This window comes from Pseudophryne corroboree, chromosome 3 (genome assembly GCF_028390025.1).
Source record: "Pseudophryne corroboree isolate aPseCor3 chromosome 3, aPseCor3.hap2, whole genome shotgun sequence".
Lineage (NCBI taxonomy): Eukaryota > Metazoa > Chordata > Amphibia > Anura > Myobatrachidae > Pseudophryne > Pseudophryne corroboree.
In genome coordinates this window covers 101,256,909-101,280,484 of record NC_086446.1, presented here as the reverse complement: position 1 = coordinate 101,280,484, position 23,576 = coordinate 101,256,909, and the positions used below count along the sequence as shown (strand labels likewise).

The window sequence follows — 23,576 nt, the reverse complement described above, 5'->3', positions numbered from 1 at the left end:
TATCATCATTTCGGCCATTACTTTGGTAAAGACCCGGGGCGCCGTAGACAATCCAAACGGCAGCGTCTGAAACTGATAGTGGCAGTTCTGTACCACAAACCTGAGGTACCCTTGGTGAGAAGGGTAAATTGGGACATGGAGGTAAGCATCCTTGATGTCCAGAGACACCATATAATCCCCTTCTTCCAGGTTCGCGATCACCGCTCTGAGTGACTCCATCTTGAATTTGAACCTCTGTATGTAAGTGTTCAAAGATTTTAGATTTAAAATAGGTCTCACCGAGCCATCCGGCTTCGGTACCACAAACAGCGTGGAATAATACCACTTTCCCTGTTGCAGGAGGGGTACCTTGATTATCACCTGCTGTGAATACAGCTTGTGAATGGCTTCCAATACCGCCTCCCTGTCGGAGGGAGACGTCGGTAAGGCAGACTTTAGGAAACGGCGAGGGGGAGACATCTCGAATTCCAATTTGTACCCCTGAGATACCACCTGAAGGATCCAGGGGTCCACTTGTGAGTGAGCCCACTGCGCGCTGAAATTCTTGAGACGGGCCCCCACCGTGCCTGAGTCCACTTGTAGAGCCCCAGCGTCATGCTGAGGACTTGGCAGAAGCGGGAGAGGGCTTCTGTTCCTGGGAACTGGCTGTTTGCTGCAGCCTTTTTCCTCTCCCTCTGCCACGGGGCAGAAATGAGGAGCCTTTCGCCCGCTTGCCCTTATGGGGCCGAAAGGACTGCGCCTGATAATACGGCGTCTTTTTATGTTGAGAGGCTACCTGGGGTAAAAATGTGGATTTCCCAGCAGTTGCCGTGGATACCAGGTCCGATAGACCTACCCCAAATAACTCCTTACCTTTATAAGGCAATACTTCCATATGCCTTTTGGAATCAGTATCACCTGACCACTGCCGTGTCCATAACCCTCTTCTGGCAGATATGGACAGCGCACTAACTCTTGATGCCAGTCGGCAAATATCCCTCTGTGCATCACACATATATAAAAATGCATCTTTTAAATGCTCTATAGTCAGTAATATACTGTCCCTATCCAGGGTATCAATATTTTCAGTCAGGGAATCCGACCAAGCCACCCCAGCACTGCACATCCAGGCTGAGGCGATTGCTGGTCGCAGTATAACACCCGTGTGAGTGTATATACATTTTAGGATATTCTCCTGCTTTCTGTCAGCAGGTTCCTTAAGGGCGGCCGTATCCGGAGACGGTAGTGCCACCTGTTTTGACAAGCGTGTGAGCGCTTTATCCACCCTAGGAGGTGTTTCCCAACGTGCCCTATCCTCTGGCGGGAAGGGGTATGATGCCAATAACTTTTTAGGAATTATCAGGGTTTTTTTCGGGAGAAACCCACGCTTCATCACACACTTCATTTAATTCCTCAGATGCAGGAAAAACTACAGGTAGTTTTTTCTCACCAAACATAATACCCTTTTTAGTGGTACTTGTACTATCAGAAATGTGTAAAACATTTTTAATTGCCTCAATCATGTAACGTGTGGCCCTACTGGAAGTCACATTCGTCTCTTCATCGTCGACACTGGAGTCAGTATCCGTGTCGGCGTCTGTATCTGCCATCTGAGGTAGCGGGCGTTTTAGAGCCCCTGATGGTCTTTGAGACGCCTGGACAGGCACCAGCTGAGTAGCCGGCTGTCTCATGTCATCAACCGTCTTTTGTAAAGAGCTGACACTTTCACGTAAATCCTTCCATAAGCTCATCCACTCAGGTGTCGACTCCCTAGGGGGTGACATCACCATTACAGGCAATTGCTCCGCCTCCACATCATTTTCCTCTTCATACATGTCGACACAGTCGTACCGACACACAGCACACACACAGGGAATGCTCTGATAGAGGACAGGACCCCACTAGCCCTTTGGGGAGACAGAGGGAGAGTATGCCAGCACACACCAGAGCGCTATATATATGTTGGGATAACACCAACAGAGTGTTTTTCCCTTTATAGCTGCTGTGTATATTATACTGCGCCTAATTAGTGCCCCCCCCTCTTGTTTTACCCTTTTCTGTAGTGCAGGACTGCAGGGGAGAGTCAGGGAGACGTCCTTCCAGCGGAGCTGTGAGGGAAAATGGCGCCAGTGTGCTGAGGAGATAGGCTCCGCCCCCTTCTCGGCGGACTTTTCCCCGCTTTTTTCAGGAATCTGGCAGGGGTTAATATACATCCATATAGCCCTGGGGGTTATATGTGATGTAATTTAGCCAGCCAAGGTGTTTATATTGCTGCTCAGGGCGCCCCCCCCCCCCCAGCGCCCTGCACCCATCAGTGACCGGAGCGTGTGGTGCATGAGGAGCAATGGCGCACAGCTGCAGTGCTGTGCGCTACCTTGGTGAAGACTGATGTCTTCTGCCGCCGATTTTCCGGACCTCTTCTTGCTTCTGGCTCTGTAAGGGGGCCGGCGGCGCGGCTCTGGGACCGGACTCCGAGGCTGGGCCTGTGTTCGGTCCCTCTGGAGCTAATGGTGTCCAGTAGCCTAAGAAGCCCAAGCTGGCTGCAAGCAGGCAGGTTCGCTTCTTCTCCCCTTAGTCCCTCGATGCAGTGAGCCTGTTGCCAGCAGGTCTCACTGAAAATAAAAAACCTAAAACTAACTTTTCCTAAGAAGCTCAGGAGAGCCTCCTAGATTGCACCCAGCTCGGTCGGGCACAAAAATCTAACTGAGGCTTGGAGGAGGGTCATAGGGGGAGGAGCCAGTGCACACCAGGTAGTCCTAAAGCTTTTCTTTTTGTGCCCAGTCTCCTGCGGAGCCGCTATTCCCCATGGTCCTTACGGAGTTCCCAGCATCCACTAGGACGTCAGAGAAATACACAATACCAATTTCACTGTGCCCCCCCCCCGTTTTGCACCCTGATACTTGTAATCAGTAGTGCAGGAGGACCAGCGTTGTCTCTGCAGCCTGAGGAGAGAGAGAGAAAATGGTGCTGAACAGTGTGCTGGCTGACTGAGGAGGAAGCTCCGCCCCCGCAATGGCGCGTTTCTCCTCAGAGATTCTGATAACTATATTTATACTGGCGGGGGTAGGGCTGTGCCTCGGCATCTTATGCCCCTTTTCTACCAGTTTTATAAGGTTTCATGCTGCCCAGGGCGCCCCCCCCCCCCCCGCGTCCTGCAGTGCCTGTGTTGTGTGGCCAATTTGGCGTGCTGTGATCCCGCCAGCCGCGCGGTACCATTAGCCGTCACCTTGATTGAAGATATCTCTTCTAACACTCGTCTGTCTTCTGACTTCTGGCTCTGCAAGGGGGGTGACGGCATGCTGTGGGTGTGAGCATCTAGGCACAGCTAGCGTTCAGTTCCCTTCAGGAGCTAATGGTGTCCTGTCAGCCAGAAGCAGAGCCATGAAACTATTCAGGAAGTTGGTTCCTACTTCTGCCCCCTCAGTCCCATGAAGCAGGGAGACTGTTGCCAGCAGTCCTCCCTGAAAATAAAAAACCTAACATAAGTCTTTTCAGAGAAACTCAGTAGAGCTCCCCTGGAGTGCATCCAGTCTGCCTGGGCACATTTCTAAAACTGAGGTCTGGAAGAGGGGCATAGAGGGAGGAGCCAGTTCACATCCTTTGAAAAGTCTTAGAGTGCCCATGGCTCCTGCGGAACCGTCTATGCCCCATGGTACTGAAGTGGACCCCAGCATCCTCTAGGACGTATGAGATATAAACTGTAATGACATTTAGGTCATTATCATTTATTTTTTAGGCTGAAATGGCTTATTGTGTATCCCCCTTAACACTCAATGCCAATGGGAAATCCCCTGAGTAAATATACAAACACAAAGGTAGGAGGGAACTAATGGCCCTCATTCCGAGTTGTTCGCTCGTTATTTTTTTTCGCTACGGAGCGATTAGTCGCAAACTGCGCATGCGCAATGTTCGCAGTGCGCCTGCGCCAAGTAAATTTGCACAAAAGTTTGGTATTTTACTCACAGCCTAACGAGGTTTTTTCATCATTCTGCTGATCGTAGTGTGATTGACAGGAAGTGGGTGTTTCTGGACGGAAACTGACCGTTTTCTGGGAGTGTGCGAAAAAACGCAGGCGTGTCAGGGAAAAACGCGGGAGTGTCTGTAGAAACGGGGGAGTGGCTGGGCGAACGCTGGGTGTGTTTGTGACGTCAAACCAGGAACGAAAAGGACTGAACTGATCGCAGTGTAGGAGTAAGTCTCGAGCTACTCAGAAACTGCTAAGAAATTTCTATTTGCAATTCTGCTAATCTTTCGTTCGCAATTCTGCTAAGCTAAGATTCACTCCCAGAGGGCGGCGGCTTAGCGTGTGCAATGCTGCTAAAAGCAGCTAGCGAGCGAACAACTCGGAATGAGGGCCAATATTCTCTATGTGGATGGGTGTTGCCTGCACAATGGCCAATTTTCATGTCCTTACTTACTTATGAAAGATGGTGGGCAGGCAGACAAACAGACAGGATAACACACAGCAACCTAACCACAACACTCTAGCAGGGAGGTTCCCAAACTCTGCCATTACAGTCCAGGTTTTAAGGATATCCACGCTTGAGTCCTCATGGTAAAATCAAACAAAATGAGGTACTAATTAAGTCACTTGTGCTCAAGCTTGGATAGCCTTAAAACATGGACTGTAATGGTAGAGTTTGGGAAACTCTGCTCTAGCAGAAACAAACATTAGCTCTGGTCAGCTCAGGACCATGGACTTTCCAATGGTCACCTATTGTCCAATCAGGTGACCCGTAAGACTTTGACAATGACTATTTGTTCCCCATACAATTAAAATGATTAGAGAGTTACTGTGTCCAGGTAAAAGTGCAAAACACATGAACACTGACAATAAACCAGACAAATCAATAGAAGAGCACAGGGTGACAAAGTCAGAACTAAAGAGGACATCAGTTTTCTGAGGCAGCTGCACCTCCCCCCACTTGGAGAGACCTCATCATTACAGCTGCCTCTCAGGTGAAAAAAATATTTGTAAAATACCTCTATTATATCTACATGTATGTAGATGGGTCACATGGATTGGCAAAATAAATGCTATCATTTCTGGTTAGTTGCACTTTACAATAAGTTTTAACCAAATAACTCCCACCTGCTCGGAGAGGTCAGTCTCTTCTTGCTTACAAAGCTCTGCGGAGAGAGGGCTGGTGCATCTCCCTGGCGAGCCAACATGGCTGGATTTATCTGTAGGAAAAGAAACATCAATGTAGAGGATCTGTGGATTTCATTAGACATAATGATGAAACCAACTAGAGCAGAACTGGGGACAAATATATAGAACATAATACGACACCAGAGCCCTACAAAATCAATGTTTGGGGAGCGCACAAGTGCATTAGGCAGGGCAACTTCCAATAATAAAAAATAAAAATACTAGGACAAATGGAAGCAGAAGAATGAGGGCCTTGTACCTTGTAATGCAGACCTCACTATATGGCATTGGTTCTCAAACTGTGTGCTTTGGCATCCCTGGGTGCCTCATAGCACTTGCAGGGATGCCTTAGATTGGTGGTCTACAACCAAATCAAATTATTTATGGTCAATGTAACAGGCAAGACCAGTGCTGGTGGCTGTCAGTTGTAATATATGTGGGAAAACAGAAGCAAATATTGTCCCTCATCACATAACTGACTCTAAGGATAACATATAAACACAATTTACTTCATTTAATATTTCTTTCTAAATTTCTCAGTAAGAAACTTTGAACTAGGGTGCAGTGAAAAAAAATAAGATTTTAAACCTACCGGTAAATCTTTTTCTCCTAGTCCGTAGAGGATGCTGGGGACACCGTAAGGACCATGGGGTATAGACGGGCTCCGCAGGAGACATGGGCACTCTAAAGACTTTAGAATAGAATGGGTGTGCACTGGCTTCTCCCTCTATGCCCCTCCTCCAGACCTCAGTTAGAGAAACTGTGCCCAGAGGAGACGGACAGTACGAGGAAAGGATTTTTGTTAATCTAAGGGCAAGACTCATACCAGCCCACACCAGTGGCGTAACTACTGCCCCCGCAGTCCTCGCGGTGGCTTGGGGGCGAGGGGCTGCGGGGGCGCCACTGATTTAGAACAGATTGACATGCGGACGAGCGTCCGCATGTCAATCTGCGATCTCCTCTCCCTCCTTGCTGCGGTGCCTGCTCCCCCGGCTCTCCCCCCCCCCATGTGTTGGAGGGACACGAGCGCATCGCGCGTCTCTCCTGTGTCCCTCCTGGCTCTCCCCCGGCCGGTCTAAGGAAGCAAGTGCCGTTCGTGAGCTCTGATTGGCTCACGAACGGCACTTCCTTTATTAGACAGCTGGGGGAGAGCCAGGAGGGACACAGGAGAGACGCGCGATGCGCTCGTGTCCCTCCAACACATAGGGGGGGGGCCGGAGGAGCAGGCACTGGGGCATATACCCGGCACTGTGGACATATACCTGGCACTGGGGGGGCATATACCTGGCACTGAGGGCATGTACCTGGCACTGGGGGCATATACCTGGCACTGGGGGCATATACCTGGCACTGGGGGGGCATATACCCGGCACTGGGGGCATGTACCTGGCACTGGGGGCATATACCTGGCACTGGGGGGGCATATACCCGGCACTGGAGGCATATACCTGGCACTGGGGGGGAAGCAGGCACTAGGGGGGAATATCTGGCACTGGGGGCATGTACCTGGCACTGGGGGCATATACCCGGCACTGGGGGGGCATATACCCGGCACTGGGGGCATATACCTGGCACTGGGGGGGCATATACCCGGCACTGGGGGCATATACCTGGCACTGGGGGGGGGGAAGCAGGCACTGGGGGGGAATATCTGGCACTGGGGGCATATACCTGGCACTGGGGGCATATAACTGGCACTGGGGGGGCATGTACCTGGCACTGGGGGGGAATATCTGGCACTGGGGGGAATATCTGGCACTGGGAGAATATCTGGCACTGGGGGGGCATATACCTGGCACTGGGGGCATATACCTGGCACTGGGGGGGGCATATACCTGGCACTGGGGGAATATACCTGGCACTGGGGGGGCATATACCCGGCACTGGGGGCATATACCCGTGACTGGGGGGGCATATACCTGGCACTGGGGGGGAAGCAGGCACTGGGAGGGAATATCTGGCACTGGGGGCATATGCCTGGCACTGTGGGGGAATATCTGGCACTGGGGGCATATACCTGGCACTGGGGGGGGGGGAATATCTGGCACTGGGGGGTCATATACCTGGCACTGGGGGCATATACCTGGCACTGGAGGGGGGGATATCTGGCACTGGGGGCATATACCTGGCACTGGGGGGGAATATCTGGCACTGTGGGGGAATATCTGGCACTGGGGGGGGCATATACCTGGCACTGTGGGGGAATATCTGGCACTGGGTGCATATACCTGGCACTGTGGGGGAATATCTGGCACTGGGTGCATATACCTGGCACTGCACTGGGTGCATATACCTGGCACTGTGGGGGAATATCTGGCACTGGGAGCATATGTGGCACTGGGAGCACGGCCCTAGCAACAAGCACTACCCCCTAGCAACGAGCAGGACACCCAGTGCATGAACCCCTGGCAACGAGCATGACACCCTGAGCATGAAAACCCCTGGCACCGTGCATGGAACCAAGAGCATGAAACCCCTGGCAACGAGGAGGTAATTTAAAATAAGATTTTACTTACCGATAAATCTATTTCTCGTAGTCCGTAGTGGATGCTGGGGACTCCGTCAGGACCATGGGAATAGCGGCTCCGCAGGAGACAGGGCACAAAAGCAAGCTTTTAGGATCACATGGTGTGTACTGGCTCCTCCCCCTATGACCCTCCTCCAAGCCTCAGTTAGGTACTGTGCCCGGACGAGCGTACACAATAAGGAAGGATCTTGAATCCCGGGTAAGACCCAAACCAGCCACACCAATCACACCGTACAACTTGTGATCTGAACCCAGTTAACAGTATGATAACAATGAAGTAGCCTCTAAAAAAGATGGCTCACAACAATAATAACCCGATTTTTGTAACAATAACTATGTACAAGTAATGCAGACAATCCGCACTTGGGATGGGCGCCCAGCATCCACTACGGACTACGAGAAATAGATTTATCGGTAAGTAAAATCTTATTTTCTCTAACGTCCTAGTGGATGCTGGGGACTCCGTCAGGACCATGGGGATTATACCAAAGCTCCCAAACGGGCGGGAGAGTGCGGGTGACTCTGCAGCACCGAATGAGAGAACTCCAGGTCCTCCTCAGCCAGGGTATCAAATTTGTAGAATTTTACAAACGTGTTCCCCCCTGACCACGTAGCTGCTCGGCAAAATTTTAAAGCCGAGACCCCCTCGGGCATCCGCCCAAGATGAGCCCACCTTCCTTGTGGAATGGGCATTGACAGATTTTGGCTGTGGCAGGCCTGCCACAGACTGTGCAAGCTGAATTGTACTACAAATCCAACGAGCAATAGTCTGCTTAGAAGCAGGAGCACCCATCTTTTGGGGTGCATACAATATAAACAGCAAGTCAGACTTTCTGACTCCAGCCGTCCTGGAAATATATATATATATATATATATATATATATATATATATATATATTTTTAGGGCCCCGACAACGTCTAGCAACTTGGAGTCCTCCAAGTCCCTAGTAGCCGCAGGCACCACAATATGTTGTTTCAGGCGAAACGCTGACACCACCTTAGGAAGAAACTGGGGACGAGTCCGCAGTTCTGCCCTGTCCGAATGGAAAAACAAATATGAGCTTTTTTTAAGACAAAGCCCCCAATTCTGACAATCGCCTGGCCGAGGCCAGGGCCACAACATGGTCCTTTCCATGTGAGATATTTCAAATCCACAGATTTGATCGGTTCAAACCAATATGATTTGAGGAATCCCAACACTACGTTGAGATCCCACGGTGCCACTGGAGGCACACAAGGGGCTGTATATGCAATACTCCCTTGACAAACGTCTGGACTTCAGGAATTGAAGCCAATTTTTTCTGGAAGAAAATCTACAGGGCCGAAACTTGAACCTTAATGGACCCCAATTTGAGGCTCATAGACACTCCTGTTTTCAGGAAGTGCAGAAATCGACCTAGTTGAAATTTTTTCGTGGGGCCTTCCTGGCCTCACCCACGCAACATATTTTCACCACATGTGGTGATAACGTTGTGCGGTCACCTCCTTCCTGGCTTTGACAAGGGTAGGTATGACCTCTTCCGGAATGCCTTTTCCCTTAGGATCCGGCGTTCAACCGCCATGCCGTCAAACGCAGTCGCGGTAAGTCTTGGAACAGACAAGGTCCCTGCTGGAGCAGGTCCTTTCTTAGAGGCAGATGCCACGGTTCCTCTTGGAACAGACATGGTTCTTGCTGAAAGCAAATCCCATCTTAGCTCCCGAGGCCATTAGTCCTCTGTGAGCATCTCTTGAAGTTCCGGGTACCAAGTCCCTCTTGGCCAATCCGGAGCCACGAGTATAGTTCTTACTCCTCTACGTCTTATAATTCTCAATACCTTGGTTATGAGAAGCAGAAGAGGGAACACATACACCGACTGTTACACCCACGGTGTTACCAGGACGTCCACAGCTATCGCCTGAAGGTCTCGTGACCTGGCGCAATACCTGTCCCGTTTTTTGTTCGGGCGGGACGCCATCATTTCCACCTTTGGTCTTTCCCAACGGTTCACAATCATGCGGAAAACTTCCCGATGAAGTTCCTACTCTCCCGGGTGGAGGTCGTGCCTGCTGAGGAAGTCTGCTTCCCAGTCGTCCACTCCCGGAATGAACACTGCTGACAGTGCTATCACATGATTTTCCGTCTAGCGAAAAATCCTTGCAGTTTTGACCACTGCCCTCCTGCTTCTTGTGCCGCCCTATCTGTTTACGTGGGCGACTGCCGTGATGTTATCCCACTGGATCGATACCGGCTGACCTTGAAGCAGAGGCCTTGCTAAGCTTATAGCATTACAAATTTGCTCTTAGCTCCAGTATATTTATGTGGAGAGAATTCTCCAGACTTGATCACACTCCCTGGAAATTTTTTCCCTGTGTGACTGCTCCCCAGCCTCTCAGGCTGGCCTCCGTGGATACCAGCATCCAATCCTGAATGCCGAATCTGCGGCCCTCTAGAAGATGAGCACTCTGTAATCACCACAGGAGAGACACTTTTGTCCTTGGATATAGGGTTATCCGCTGATGCATCTGAAGATGCGATCCGGACCATTTGTCCAGCAGATCCCACTGAAGAGTTCTTGCGTGAAATCTGCCGAATGGAAGCGCTTCGTAATAAGCCACCATTTTTTTTTTTTTTTTTTTTTTTTTACCAGGACTCTTGTGCAATGATGCACTGACACTTTTCCTGGTTTTAGGAGGATCCCGATTAGCTCGGATAACTCCCTGGCTTTCTCCTCTGGGAGAAACACCCTTTTCCTGGACTGTGTCCAGAATCATCCCTAGGACCAGCAGACGTGTCGTCGGAACAACTGCGGTTTTGGAATATTTAGAATCCACCCGTGCTGTCGTAGAACTACTTGAGATAGTGCTACTCCGACCTCCAACTGTTCTCTGGACCTTGTTCTTATCAGGAGGTCGTCCATTTTCTTTGAAGACGAATCCTCATTTCGGTCATTACCTTGGTAAAGACCCGGGGTGCCTTGGACACTCCAACGGCATCGTCTGAAACTGATAGTGACAGTTCTGTACCACGAACCTGAGGTACCCTTGGTGAGAAAAGCAAATTTTGGGACATGGAGGTAAGCATCCCTGATGTCCCGGGACACCATATAGTCCCCTTGTTCCCAGTTCGCTATCACTGCTCTGAGTGACTCCATCTGGATTTGAACCCTTGTAAGTGTTCAAATTTTTCAGATTTAGAATCGGTCTCACCTAGCCTTCTGGCTTCAGTACCACCCTATAGTGTGGAACAATACCCCTTTCCTTGTTGTAGGAGGGGTAATTTTATTATCACCTGCTGGGAATACAGCTTGTGAATTGTTTTCAATACTGCCTCCCTGTCGGAGGGGGACATTGGTACAGCAGACTACAGGAACCTGCGAGGGGGGAAACGCCTCGACATTCCAATCTGTGCCCCTTTGATACTACTTGTAGGATCCAGGGGTCCTGTACGGTCCCAGCGTCATGCTGAGAACTTAGTAGAAGCGGTGGAGGGCTTCTGTTACTGGGAATGGGCTGCCTGCTGCAGTCTTCTTCCCTTTCCTCTATCCCTGGGCAGATATCTTATAGGGACGAAAAGACTGAGGCTGAAAAGACGGTGTCTTTTTCTGCAGAGATGTGACTTAGGGTAAAAAACGGTGGATCTTCCAGCAGTTGCCGTGGCCACCAGGTCCCATGGACCGACCCCAAATAACTCCTCCCCTTTTATACGGCAATACATCTTTGTGCCGTTTGGAATCTGCATCCCCTGACCACTGTCGTGTCCATAAACATCTTCTTGCAGATATGGACATCGCATTTACTCTTGATGCCAGAGTGCAAATATCCCTCTGCGCATCTCGTATATATAGAAATGCATCCTTTAAATGCTCTATAGTCAATAAAATACTGTCCCTGTCAAGGGTATCAATATTTTTAGTCAGGGAATCCGACCAAGCCACCTCAGCTCTGCACATCCAGGCTGAGGCGATCGCTGGTCACAGTATAACACCAGCATGTGTGTGTATACTTTTTAGGATATTTTTCTGATAAGCATGTGAGCGCCTTATCCACCCTGAGGGGTGTTTCCCAATGCGCCTTAACTTCTGGCGGGAAAGGGTATACCGCCAATAATTTTCTATCGGGGGAAACCCACGCATCATCACACACTTCATTTAATTTATCTGATTCAGGAAAAACTACAGGTAGTTTTTTCACCTCACACATAATACCCTTCTTTGTGGTACTTGGAGTATCAGAAATATGTAACACCTCCTTCATTGCCCTTAACGTGTGGCCCTAAAGGAAAATACGTTTGTTTCTTCACCGTCGACACTGAAATCAGTGTCCGTGTCTGGGTCTATGTCGACCGACTGAGGTAAATGGGCGTTTTTACAAGCCCCTGACGGTGTCTGAGACGCCTGGACCGGTACTAATTTGTTCGCCGGCCGTCTCATGTCGTCAACCCACTTGCAGCGTGTTGACATTATCACGTAATTCCATAAGTAAGCCATCCATTCCGGTGTCGACTCCCTAGAGAGTGACATCACCATTACAGGCAATTTGCTCCGCCTCCTCACCAACATTTTCCTCATACATGTCGACACACACGTACCGACATACAGCACACACATAGGGAATGCTCTGATAGAGGACAGGACCCACTAGCCCTTTGGGGAGACAGAGGGAGAGTTTGCCAGCACACACCAAAATGCTATAATTATACAGTGACAACCCTTATATAAGTGTTCCTCCCATATAGCATTTAATATATATGTATATCGCCAAATCAGTGCCCCCCCTCTCTGTTTTAACCCTGTTTCTGTAGTGCAGTGCAGGGGAGAGCCTGGGAGCCTTCCCCTCAGCCTTTCTGTGAGGGAAAATGGCGCTGTGTGCTGAGGAGAATAGGCCCCGCCCCCTTTTCGGCGGGCTTCTTCTCCGGAGATTGTGAAATCTGGCAGGGGTTAAATACATCCATATAGCCTCAAGGGCTATATGTGATGTATTTTTCGCCATACAGGTATTCTACATTGCTGCCAGGGCGCCCCCCCCCCGCGCCCTGCACCCTCCGTGATCGCTGTGGGAAGTGTGCTGACAGACAATGGCGCACAGCTGCAGTGCTGTGCGCTACCTGAGGAAGACTGAAAAGTCTTCTGCCGCCAGGTTCCGGACCTCTTCAATCTTCAGCATCTGCAAGGGGGTCGGCGGCGCGGCTCCGGGACGAACCCCAGGGCGAGACCTGTGTTCCGACTCCCTCTGAAGCTAATGGTGTCCAGTAGCCTAAGAATCCAATCCATCCTGCACGCAGGTGAGTTGAAATTCTCTCCCCTAAGTCCCTCGATGCAGTGAGCCTGTTGCCAGCAGGACTCACTGAAAATAAAGAACCTAAAAACTTTTTCTAAGCAACTCTTTAAGAGAGCCACCTAGATTGCACCCTTCTCGGACGGGCACAAAAACCTAACTGAGGCTTGGAGGAGGGTCATAGGGGGAGGAGCCAGTACACACCATGTGATCCTAAAAGCTTGCTTTTGTGCCCTGTCTCCTGCGGAGCCGCTATTCCCATGGTCCTGACGGAGTCCCCAGCATCCACTAGGACGTTAGAGAAAAGTAATTGGAAGCCTTACTGTAGAACTTAATGTGTAATGGGCATTACGGTGTGTGGCATAATGTATCACGGACATTGCGGTGTGTGTCATAATGTATCAGGCATTACGGTGTGTTGTATACTATATCACGGGCATTGTGGTATGTGGTATAATGTCTCAGGATCATTGTGGTGTGTGTCATACTGTGTCACAGACATTGTGTGTGCTATAATGTATCAGGGGCATTGCAGTGTGTAGCATAATGTATAACGGGCATTGCGATTCCTGTCATAATGTGTCACAGGCATTATGGTGTGTGGCATAATGTGTCGGGGGCATTACGGTGTGTGGCATAATGTGTCGGGGGCATTACGGTGTGTGGCATAATGTGTAGGGGGCATTACGGTGTGTGCATATTGTGTCATGTGCATTATTGTCAGTGATCGCAAAAACGCGCTATGGCGCGTATTATACCCAGAAACAGCCGCCAGGGACTCACATTTAGAAGATGAGCGGGTCCCACAGGACGCGCTCATCTGAATATGTGTTTGCATGTGTTAAGCCTGTCAGCGGAATGCAGGAGGTGACTGGCTGTTTCCTCGGCCAATCACCACCTGTAGTCTCCATCCAATCACAGCCTGCAGCATCTCCCGCTTTGAATCCTGCTCCCCGCCAGCACATGAATCTGTGCTGCAGGGCTGACAGACTGGCCCCGCTCATCCGGCTCCACTGCCGCTCTGCCGCCAGCACCCTCCTCTGCGACTGGGAGTACAGCTCCGGATCTGCCCGCCGCCACCCCCCTACCCGGGACCCGCTCAACGCCCCACCGAGACCCGACAACTACCTTCCAGCAGGAGCCGTCCGGGCTGCGCAGCTCCCGCTGTAGGTAAGCAGTAGACAGTGCTGCATCGCCCCGCTTCACCTGGAGTAGCTGGTGCAGATGCGGGATGTCCGGGGGCTGCAAGCTCCGTGTGTGCAATGTGAGGCCGCTCAGAGTGTCAGGGCCTCACTGACACCATTTTTCTGACAGCACAGTGCAGTGAGTGCACTGGCACAAGTAGCCAGCCGGCGCCGCAGCATGAAGGAGCTATCTGTGAAATCGCAAGCAGAGGCTGGCAAGAAGGAGCTCCTCCGATCGCTTCCCCTGACGGGCTGGCCACTGCTAAATATACCAGTAATCAGTACAACTGTGCAGTGACACTGACTTTCCCATTGCACCTGGGGCTCCACTACTTTGACACAGTTGGAACTGATTATCGGTATATTTAGCAGTGGCCAGCCCGTCAGGGGAAGCGATTGGACGAGCTCCTTCTTGCCAGAGAACAGCCTCTGCTTGCGATTTCACATAGAGCTCCTCCAGGCTGCGGCTACTACAGGCGCAGGCTGGCTACTTGTGCCAGTGCACTCACTGCACTGTGCTGTCAGAAAAAATGGTGAGTGTCAGTGAGTTGCTGCTGGGGGCGGAACCACTTGTGTCAAACGGCCCCTTCGTGCAACTGGAGGTGATAAGTGAGTGGTTACTGCAATGTGCCTCAGTGCTCTACCAGGCGCATTGTGTATAATAACGTGTTCTACCTGGCGCAATGTGTATAATAACGTGTTCTACCTGGCGCAATGTGTATAATAACGTGTTCTACCTGGCGCAATGTGTATGATAACGTGCTCTACCTGGCGCAATGTGTATGATAACGTATTCTACCTGGCGCAATGTGTATGATAACGTGTTCTACCTGGCGCAATGTGTATGATAACGTGTTCTACCTGGCGCAATGTGTATGATAACGTGTTCTACCTGGTGCAATGTGTATGATAACGTGTTCTACCTGGCGCAATGTGTATGATAACGTGCTCTACCTAGTGCAATGTGTATTATAACGTGCTCTACCAGGCGCATTGTGTATAATAACGTGTTCTACCTGGCGCAATGTGTATGATAATGTGCTCTACCAGGCGCATTGTGTATAATAACGTGTTCTACCTGGCGCAATGTGGCTGATAACGTGCTCTACCAGGCGCATTGTGTATAATAACGTGCTCTACCTGGCGCAATGTGTATAATAACGTGTTCTACCTGACGCAATGTGTATGATAACTTGCTCTACCTAGCGGCAATGTGTATGATAACTTGCTCTACCTAGCGGCAATGTGTATGATAACATGCTCTACCTGGCGCAATGTGTATGATAACGTGCTCTACCTGGCGCAGTGTGTATAACGTGTTCTACCTGGCGCACTGTGTATGATAACGTGCTCTACCTAGCGGCAATGTGTATGATAACGTGCTCTATCTGGCGCAATGTGTATGATAACGTGCTCTACCTGGCGCAGTGTGTATAACGTGTTCTACCTGGCGCACTGTGTATGATAACGTGCTCTACCTAGCGGCAATGTGTATGATAACGTGCTCTACCTGGTGCAAAGTGTATGACGTGCTGTACCTGGTGCAAAGTGTATGACGTGCTGTACCTGGTGCAAAGTGTATGACGTGCTGTACCTGGAGCAAAGTGTATGACGTGATCTACCTGGATCAGTGTGCATAGGAGGTTCTACCTGGTGCAATGTGTATAAGCGCCACTACTGTGTGGTGTAATGTGAATTGACACTATTATGTGACCACGCCCCTTCCCTATGAAGCCACGCCCCTAAAATTTTGCGGCGCGCCTACGGCGCGCACTACCTGTTCTTTGTGGTCTATGTGGTGTAACACCAATTCACTTTCTGCCTAAGGGCACCAAAATGTCTAGTTACAGCTCTGGTGCAGGGTGTCCTGCATGCTACACAGCCCAGCAGCATTGTCACCCCATCCCCCCATCTTGCAACACTTTTGTAGTGTCCAAACAAGATTAAAATTAATAAGAACCTTCATTCCGATGGGACCCAGAAAAAGACCGGTAGGACCCCAATTTTTAAAAGTGAAGGGTCCCTGGGACCCACTTTTTTTTTGGCTCAGCGCGATCACTGATTGTGTGTGGAATAATGTCTAAGGGCCATTGCAGTATGTGGAATAATGTATACTGGGCATTACTATAAGGAGGAAAAATGACAAATAATGTAAGGGGCATGAATCAGGATTATTTTTCTTTCCTGTGGTGGCCAACGTCTGGGCGTGCAGGTTGCAAAACTGGGGTATAAGGTAGTCTTTTCCTGCAATGCCACGCCCTCCACGCAAAGCCACGCCCATTTCGACAAAGCCACACACCCTTTTTGCCAGCGCGCGCCGCAGGCAATTACGGGGTGTATGGGGGGGGCGGGGGGGCGCCAAAGGATTTTTTGGCTTGGGGGAGAAAAATTTCTAGTTACGCCACTGGCCCACACCATCCACACCGGATAACATGGAATATACGCCACCAGTTAACAGTATGAACAAAACAGCATCAGCCAAAGACTGATCTTATCTGTAACATAACCCTTATGTAAGCAACAACTATATACAAGTCTTGCAGAAATATGTCCGCACTGGGACGGGCGCCCAGCATCCTCTACGGACTAGGAGAAAAAGATTTACTGGTAGGTTTAAAATCTTATTTTCTCATACGTCCTAGAGGATGCTGGGGACTCCGTAAGGACCATGGGGATTATACCAAAACTCCAAACCGGGCGGGAGAGTGCGGATGACTCTGCAGCACCGATTGAGCAAACATGAGGTCCTCATCAGCCAGGGTATCAAACTTGTAGAATTAAGCAAAGGTGTTTGAACCCGACCAAGTAGCTGCTCGGCAAAGCTGTAAAGCCGAGACGCCTCGGGCAGCCGCCCAAGAAGAGCCCACCTTCCTAGTGGAATGGGCCTTTACCGAATTTGGTAACGGCAATCCAGCCGTAGAATGAGCCTGCTGAATCGTGTTACAGGTCCAGCGAGCAATAGTCTGCTTAGAAGCAGGCGCGCCAACCTTGTTGGCTGCATACAGGACAAACAGTGCCTCTGTTTTCCTAACCCGAGCCGTCCTGGCTACTATAGGTTGGTTCATATGGAACGAAGAAACCACCTTAGGCAAAAATTGAGGACAAGTCCTCAACTCTGCTCTGTCCACATGGAAAATCAGATAGGGGCTTTTGTGAGACACAGCCGCCAATTCGGACACCCGCCTTGCAGATGCCAAGGCCAACAACATGACCACCTTCCAAGTGAGAAATTATAATTCAACTGTTTGAAGAGGCTCAAACCAGTGAGATTTTAGGAACTGTAACACCACGTTAAGGTTCCATGGTGCCACTGGGGGCACAAAAGGAGGCTGTATGTGTAGCACTCCCTTTACAAAGGTCTGGACTTCTGGGAGAGAAGCCAATTCCTTCTGAAAGAATATAGATAGGGCCGAAATCTGTACCTTAATGGAGCCTAACTTCAGGCCCATATCCACTCCTGTCTGTAGAAAGTGGAGAAACCGGCCCAGATGGAAATCTTCCGTAGGAGCATTCTTGGCTTCACACCAAGATACATACTTCCTCCAGATACAGTGATAATGTTTCGCCGTCACCTCCTTCCTCGCCTTTATCAGAGTAGGGATGACTTCCTCCGGAATACCTTTCCCAGCTAGGATTCGCTGTTCAACCGCCATGCCGTCAAACGTAACCACGGTAAGTCTTGGAACACGCCGGGCTCCTGCTGCAACAGGTCCTCCCTGAGAGAAAGAGGCCATGGATCTTCTGTGAGTGTTTCCTGAAGATCTGAGTACCAGGCCCTTCGAGGCCAATCTGGAACAATGAGTATTGTCTGCACTCTTTTTCGTCTTATGATTCTCAATATTTTTGAGATGAGAGGAAGAGGAGGGAACACATAGACCGACTGAAACACCCATGGTGTCACCAGGGCGTCTACCGCTACTGCCTGAGAGTCCCTTGACCTGGCACAATACCTCCGAAGCTTCTTGATGAGGCGTGACGCCATCATGTCTATTTGAGGAAGTCCCCAAAGACTTGTTATCTCTGCAAAAACTTCTTGATGAAGACCCCACTCTCCTGGGGGTATATTTACAAAGATTCGTGTTTTGGCCGTTTTGAAGGGTGTTTGATCTCGAATGGTATCAGGTGCATTTTACTGCAACTTTTTGAATCCTGATACGGTCATTCACTAAGCTGACGACTTTGACTAATGTCAGGCAGTGTTTTACGGGAGTGATGAGTAAAACACTGCCTGACAAAACACAAGGAATCCCGGCCGGATCTGTGAGATCCGTGCAGGGCCTCATTGTGTACCTTAAAAAGGTGTTTAAAATCTTTAAAAATCTGAAAAAAAATGCGTGGGGTCCCCCCTCCTAAGCACAACCAGCCTCGGGCTCTTTGAGCCGGACCTGGTTGATAAAAAAAATGACAGGGGTTCCCCCATATTTCATCAACCAGCACCGGGCTCTGCGCCTGGTCCTGGTTCCAAAAATACGGGGGACAAAAAGTGTAGGGGTCCCCCGTATTTTTAAAACCAGCACCGGGCTCCACTAGCCAGGTACATAATGCCCCAGCCGGGGGACACTTTTATAGTGGTCCCGGCGGCCCTGGCATTACATACCCAACTAGTCACCCCTGGAGGAGTGGGAACCCCTTAAATCAAGGGGTCCCCCCCTCCAGCCACTCAAGGGCCAGGGGTGAAGCCCGAGGCTGTCCCCCCCATCCAAGGGCGGCGGATGGGGGGCTGATAGCCAAGTGTAAAAAATGTGAATATTGTTTTTAGTAGCAGTACTACAAGTCCCAGCAAGCCTCCCCCGCAAGCGGTCAGCGGTTGACCGCGAGTAACCTCACCGCTGACCGCAAAGTTCCCACCATTGGATACAATGGAGTGCATAGGCGCTACATTGTATCTCTGCCATGTGCTGTCTCACAGACACTACAGGAGCACACAGCCAATCAGGAGAGTGCCACGACGTGGCGCTCCCTGATTGGCTGAAGGGACCCTCTTTGACAGGAGTCAGGGGGGGTCCTGGCAGTCGGGGAAAGGGGAAAGGGTCCCATGTGTAAACATGGGACCCCTTTCAGTGCGTGGTCGGGTTTTCGTTTTTTTGTTTTGTTTTGCCAAGTACGTGGATTATACAAAGGACAGAAGCTACACTGGATTATGTGAGTATAATTTTTTTCACAGGTACCCCGAGGATTCTACATGGAGAAGAGGACCGAGCCTAGTGTGAACATAGGTAAGTATGTATGTTTGGAGGTGTGCATGTATGTAATAAACTTATACTGTCACGGTGTGTGTGTACTGTTTTTTTAGGGTTTTTTTTATTAGTAGTAGTACTACAGGTACCAGCGGGCCCGGTTTTCCACCGCATGCTGGTTCTCCAAGTACCAGCTTGCGGGGGAGGCTTGCTGGGACTTGTAGTACTGCTACTAAAACAATATTCTGATTTTTTACACTTGGCTATCAGCCCCCCATCCGCCGCCCTTGGATGGGGGGGACAGCCTCGGGCTTCACCCCTGGCCCTTGGGTGGCTGGAGGGGGGAGACCCCTTGATTTAAGGGGTTCCCACTCCTCCAGGGTACCCCGGCCAGGGGTGAATAGTTGGGTATGTAATGCCATGGCCGCTGGGACCACTATAAAAGTGTCCCCCGGCTGTGGCATTATGTACCTGGCTAGTGGAGCCCGGTGCTGGTTTTAAAAATACGGTGGACCCCTACGCTTTTTGTCCCCTGCATTTTTGGAACCAGGACCAGGCGCAGAGCCCGGTGCTGGCTGATGAAATATGGGGGAACCCCTGTCATTTTCCCCCCATATTTTTTCAACCAGGACCGGCTCAAAGAGCCCGAGGCTGGTTATGCTTAGGAGGGGGGACCCCACGCAATTTTTTTTTCTGTTTTTACACTAAACAGACCCTTTCCCATAGATAACCATGCACAGATCTCACTGATCCGTGCATGGTTATCCAAACTCGACTGGAAAAAGCAGGTCTATTTTTTTTGCTGCTTTTTTTAACGATTCGCAAAAAAATAGACCCGCACTTGAGCACTCAGAGACTAACACCCAAATACGAATGAATAGTAAATACCCGTATTGTATGAAATAACAGCCGCGTTTGACCAATGGTCTATTCATTCGTATTTCAGAACTTTGCCAATCAAACCATTACGAATAGACCAGACACTGACGAGTTTTCTGTTTAGTGAATTCTCGGATTGGGACTTAGAAAAAAAAACACAAATCGGCAAAACTCGGATTATTAGTAAATACTGGCCCTGGATGGAAATCGTGTCTGCGGAGGAAGTCTGCTTCCCAGTTGTCCACTCCCGGAATGAAGACTGCTGACAGAGCGCTTACGTGATTTTCCGCCCAGCGAAGAATCCTGGTGGCTTCCGCCATTGCCACTCTGCTCTTTGTCCCGCCTTGGCGGTTTACATGAGCCACGGCTGTGACGTTGTCTGATTGAATTAGAACCGGTAGGTCGCGAAGAAGATTCTCCGCTTGTCGTAGGCCATTGTATATGGCCCTTAATTCCAGTATGTTGATGTGTAGAAAAGCCTCCTGGCTTGACCATAGTCCCTGAAAATTTCTCCCTTGTGTGACTGCTCCCCATCCTCGGAGGCTCGCATCCGTGGTCACCAGAACCCAGTCTTGAATGCCGAACCTGCGACCCTCTAGAAGGTGAGCACTCTGCAGCCACCACAGGAGAGACACCCTGGCCCTGGGGGACAGGCTTATTTTCTGATAAATTTGAAGATGGGACCCGGACTGAAATGTCCTCGCATGAAACCTGCCGAAGGGGATGGCCTCGTAGGTCGCCACCATTTTTCCCAGTACTCGAGTGCATTAATAGACTGATACTCTTTTCGGTTTTAAGAGGTCTCTGACCATGTTCTTGAGTTCCTGGGCTTTTTCCATCGGGAGAAAAAGCCTCTTTCGTTCCGTGTCCAGAATCATGCCTAAGAAAGCCGAGTCGTTGGAACCAACTGTGACTTTGGTAGATTTAGAATCCAGCCATGCTGCTGTAGCACTCTCAGGGAGAGCGACACGCTTTTCTGCAATTGATCTCTCGATCTCGCTTTATCAGGAGATCGTCCAAGTACGGGATAATTGTGACTCCCTGCCTGCGCAGGAGCACCATCATTTCTGCCATTACCTTGGTGAAAATCCTCAGGGCCGCGGAAAGCCCAAACGGCAACGTCTGAAACTGGTAATGACAGTCCTGTACAGTGAATCTCAGGTACGCCTGATGAGGAGGATATATGGGGACATGAAGGTATGCATCCTTTATGTCTAGTGACACCATAAAATCTCCCCCTTCCCGCTTCCAGGCTGGAAATAACTGCCCGGAGCGACTCCATCTTGAATTTTAACTTTTTCAAGTACAGGTTTAGGGATTTTAGATTTAGAATGGGTCTGACCGAGCCATCCGGTTTCGGGACCACAAACAGGGTTGAATAGTACCCCTTCCCCTGTTGTACTAGGGGAACCTCGACAACCACTTGTTGATGACACAGTTTTTTAATTGCAGCTAAAACTATCTCCCTTTCTGGGGAAGAAGCTGGTAAAGCCGATTTGAAAAATCAGCGAGGAGGCACGTCTTCGAATTCCAGCTTGTATCCTTGGGATACAATTTCCATCGCCCAAGGATCCACGTCTGACTGAACACAGACGTGGCTGAAGAGTCGAACACGTGCCCCCACCGGAGCGGACTCCCTCAGTGGAGCCCCAGCGTCATGCGGTGGATTTAGTAGAAGCCGGGGAGGACTGCTGCTCCTGGGAACTAGCCGCAGCAGGCATTCTTTTCCCGCTACCCTTACCTCTGGCGAGGAAGGAAGAGCCCCGACCTCTTCTGGCCTTATGCGACCGAAAGGACTGCATCTGATATTGTGGAGTTTTCTTTTGCTGTGGGGGGACATAAGGCAAAAAAGTAGACTTACCCGCGGTAGCTGTGGAAATCAGGTCCGCGAGACCTTCCCCAAATAAAACCTCACCCTTGTAAGGCAAAACTTCCATATGCCTCTTTGAGTCGGCATCACCTGTCCATTGGTGGGTCCACAGGGCTCGCCTAGCAGAAATCGCCATAGCATTGGCTCTCGAACCTAGCAGCCCAACGTCTCTCTGAGCGTCTCTCATATATAAGACTGCGTCTTTAATGTGACCTAAGGTCAATAAGATGGTATCCCTATCTAGGGTATCAATGTCAGCTGACAAGGTATCTGTCCAAGCTGCTACTGCGCTACAAACCCAAGCCGATGCTATTGCCGGTCTGAGCAAAGCACCCGTATGTGTATAAATTGACTTTAAGGTAGTTTCCTGTCTGCGATCAGCAGGATCCCTGAGGGCTGCCGTGTCTGGAGACGGTAGCGCCACCTTCTTGGACAAGCGCGTTAAAGCTTTGTCCACTCTGGGCGAGGATTTCCACCGTACCCTGTCCTGTGCAGGGAAAGGATACGCCATAAGAATCCTCTTGGGAATCTGCAGTTTTTTGTCTGGAGTTTCCCAAGCTTTTTCAAATAACGCGTTCAGCTCATGAGATGGGGGAAAGGTTACCTCAGGTTTCTTTTCCTTAAACATGCATACCCTCGTATCAGGGACAGAGGGGGCATCTGTGATATGCAAAATATCTTTTATTGCAATAATCATATAATGAATACTTTTGGCCACCCTTGGGTGTAACCTTGCATCATCGTAGTCGACACTGGAGTCAGAATCCGTGTCTGTATCAGTGTCTGCTATTTGGGACAGGGGACATTTTTGAGACCCTGAAGGGCCCTGTGACACCGCCAAAGCCATTGATTGACTCCCTGTATTATCTCTGGACTCTAATTTGTCCAGTCTCTTATGTAATAAAGCCAAATTTGCATTTAAAACATTCCACATGTCCAACCAATCAGGTGTCAGCGTTGCCGACGGAGACACCACAATCATCTGCTCCACCTCCTCCTTAGATGAGCCTTCCGCTTCAGACATGCCGACACACACGTACCGACACCCCCACACACTCAGGGATATATCTATATGGAGACAGTCCCCCAATAAGGCCCTTTGGAGAGACAGAGAGAGAGTATGCCAGCACACACCCAGCGCCACCAGACCCTGGAATAAAATCCCAGTTAGTACAGCGCTTTTATAAAAATATATAAATACACCCACTGTGCCAATTAAATGTGCCCCCCCCCCCCCCCTCTTTTTGGCCCTCTGTAACCGTGTTCAGCAGGGGAGAGTCCGGGGAGCCAGCTTCTCTGCAGTGTGCTGTGGAAAAAATGGCGCTGGTTAGTGCTGGAAGGATCAAGCTCCGCCCCCTCACTGGTGGGCTTCGGTCCCGCTTAAATTATTTATACTGGAGGGGGTTTATTAATATACCGCCTCTGCAGTATCTAATTAATCTACCAGTGTCCCTTTGAGGTTAATATTGCTGCCCAGGGCGCCCCCCCTGAGCCCTGCACCCTTACAGTGCCCGCAGTGCGTGTACCTGTGGGAGCAATGGCGCGCAGCGTTACC

At 50.1% G+C, this 23,576-nt stretch overlaps 1 protein-coding gene across 1 annotated transcript in view; it reads right to left on the bottom strand.

The window, feature by feature from the left end:
• Window positions 1-23,576, bottom strand: part of LOC135057209 (uncharacterized) — a 284,086-nt gene that overhangs the window by 220,701 nt on the left and 39,809 nt on the right. Inside the window, 1 exon segment of the mRNA XM_063963101.1 lies at window positions 5,072-5,163. Within this exon segment, the coding sequence (XP_063819171.1) occupies window positions 5,072-5,163 (92 nt within the window).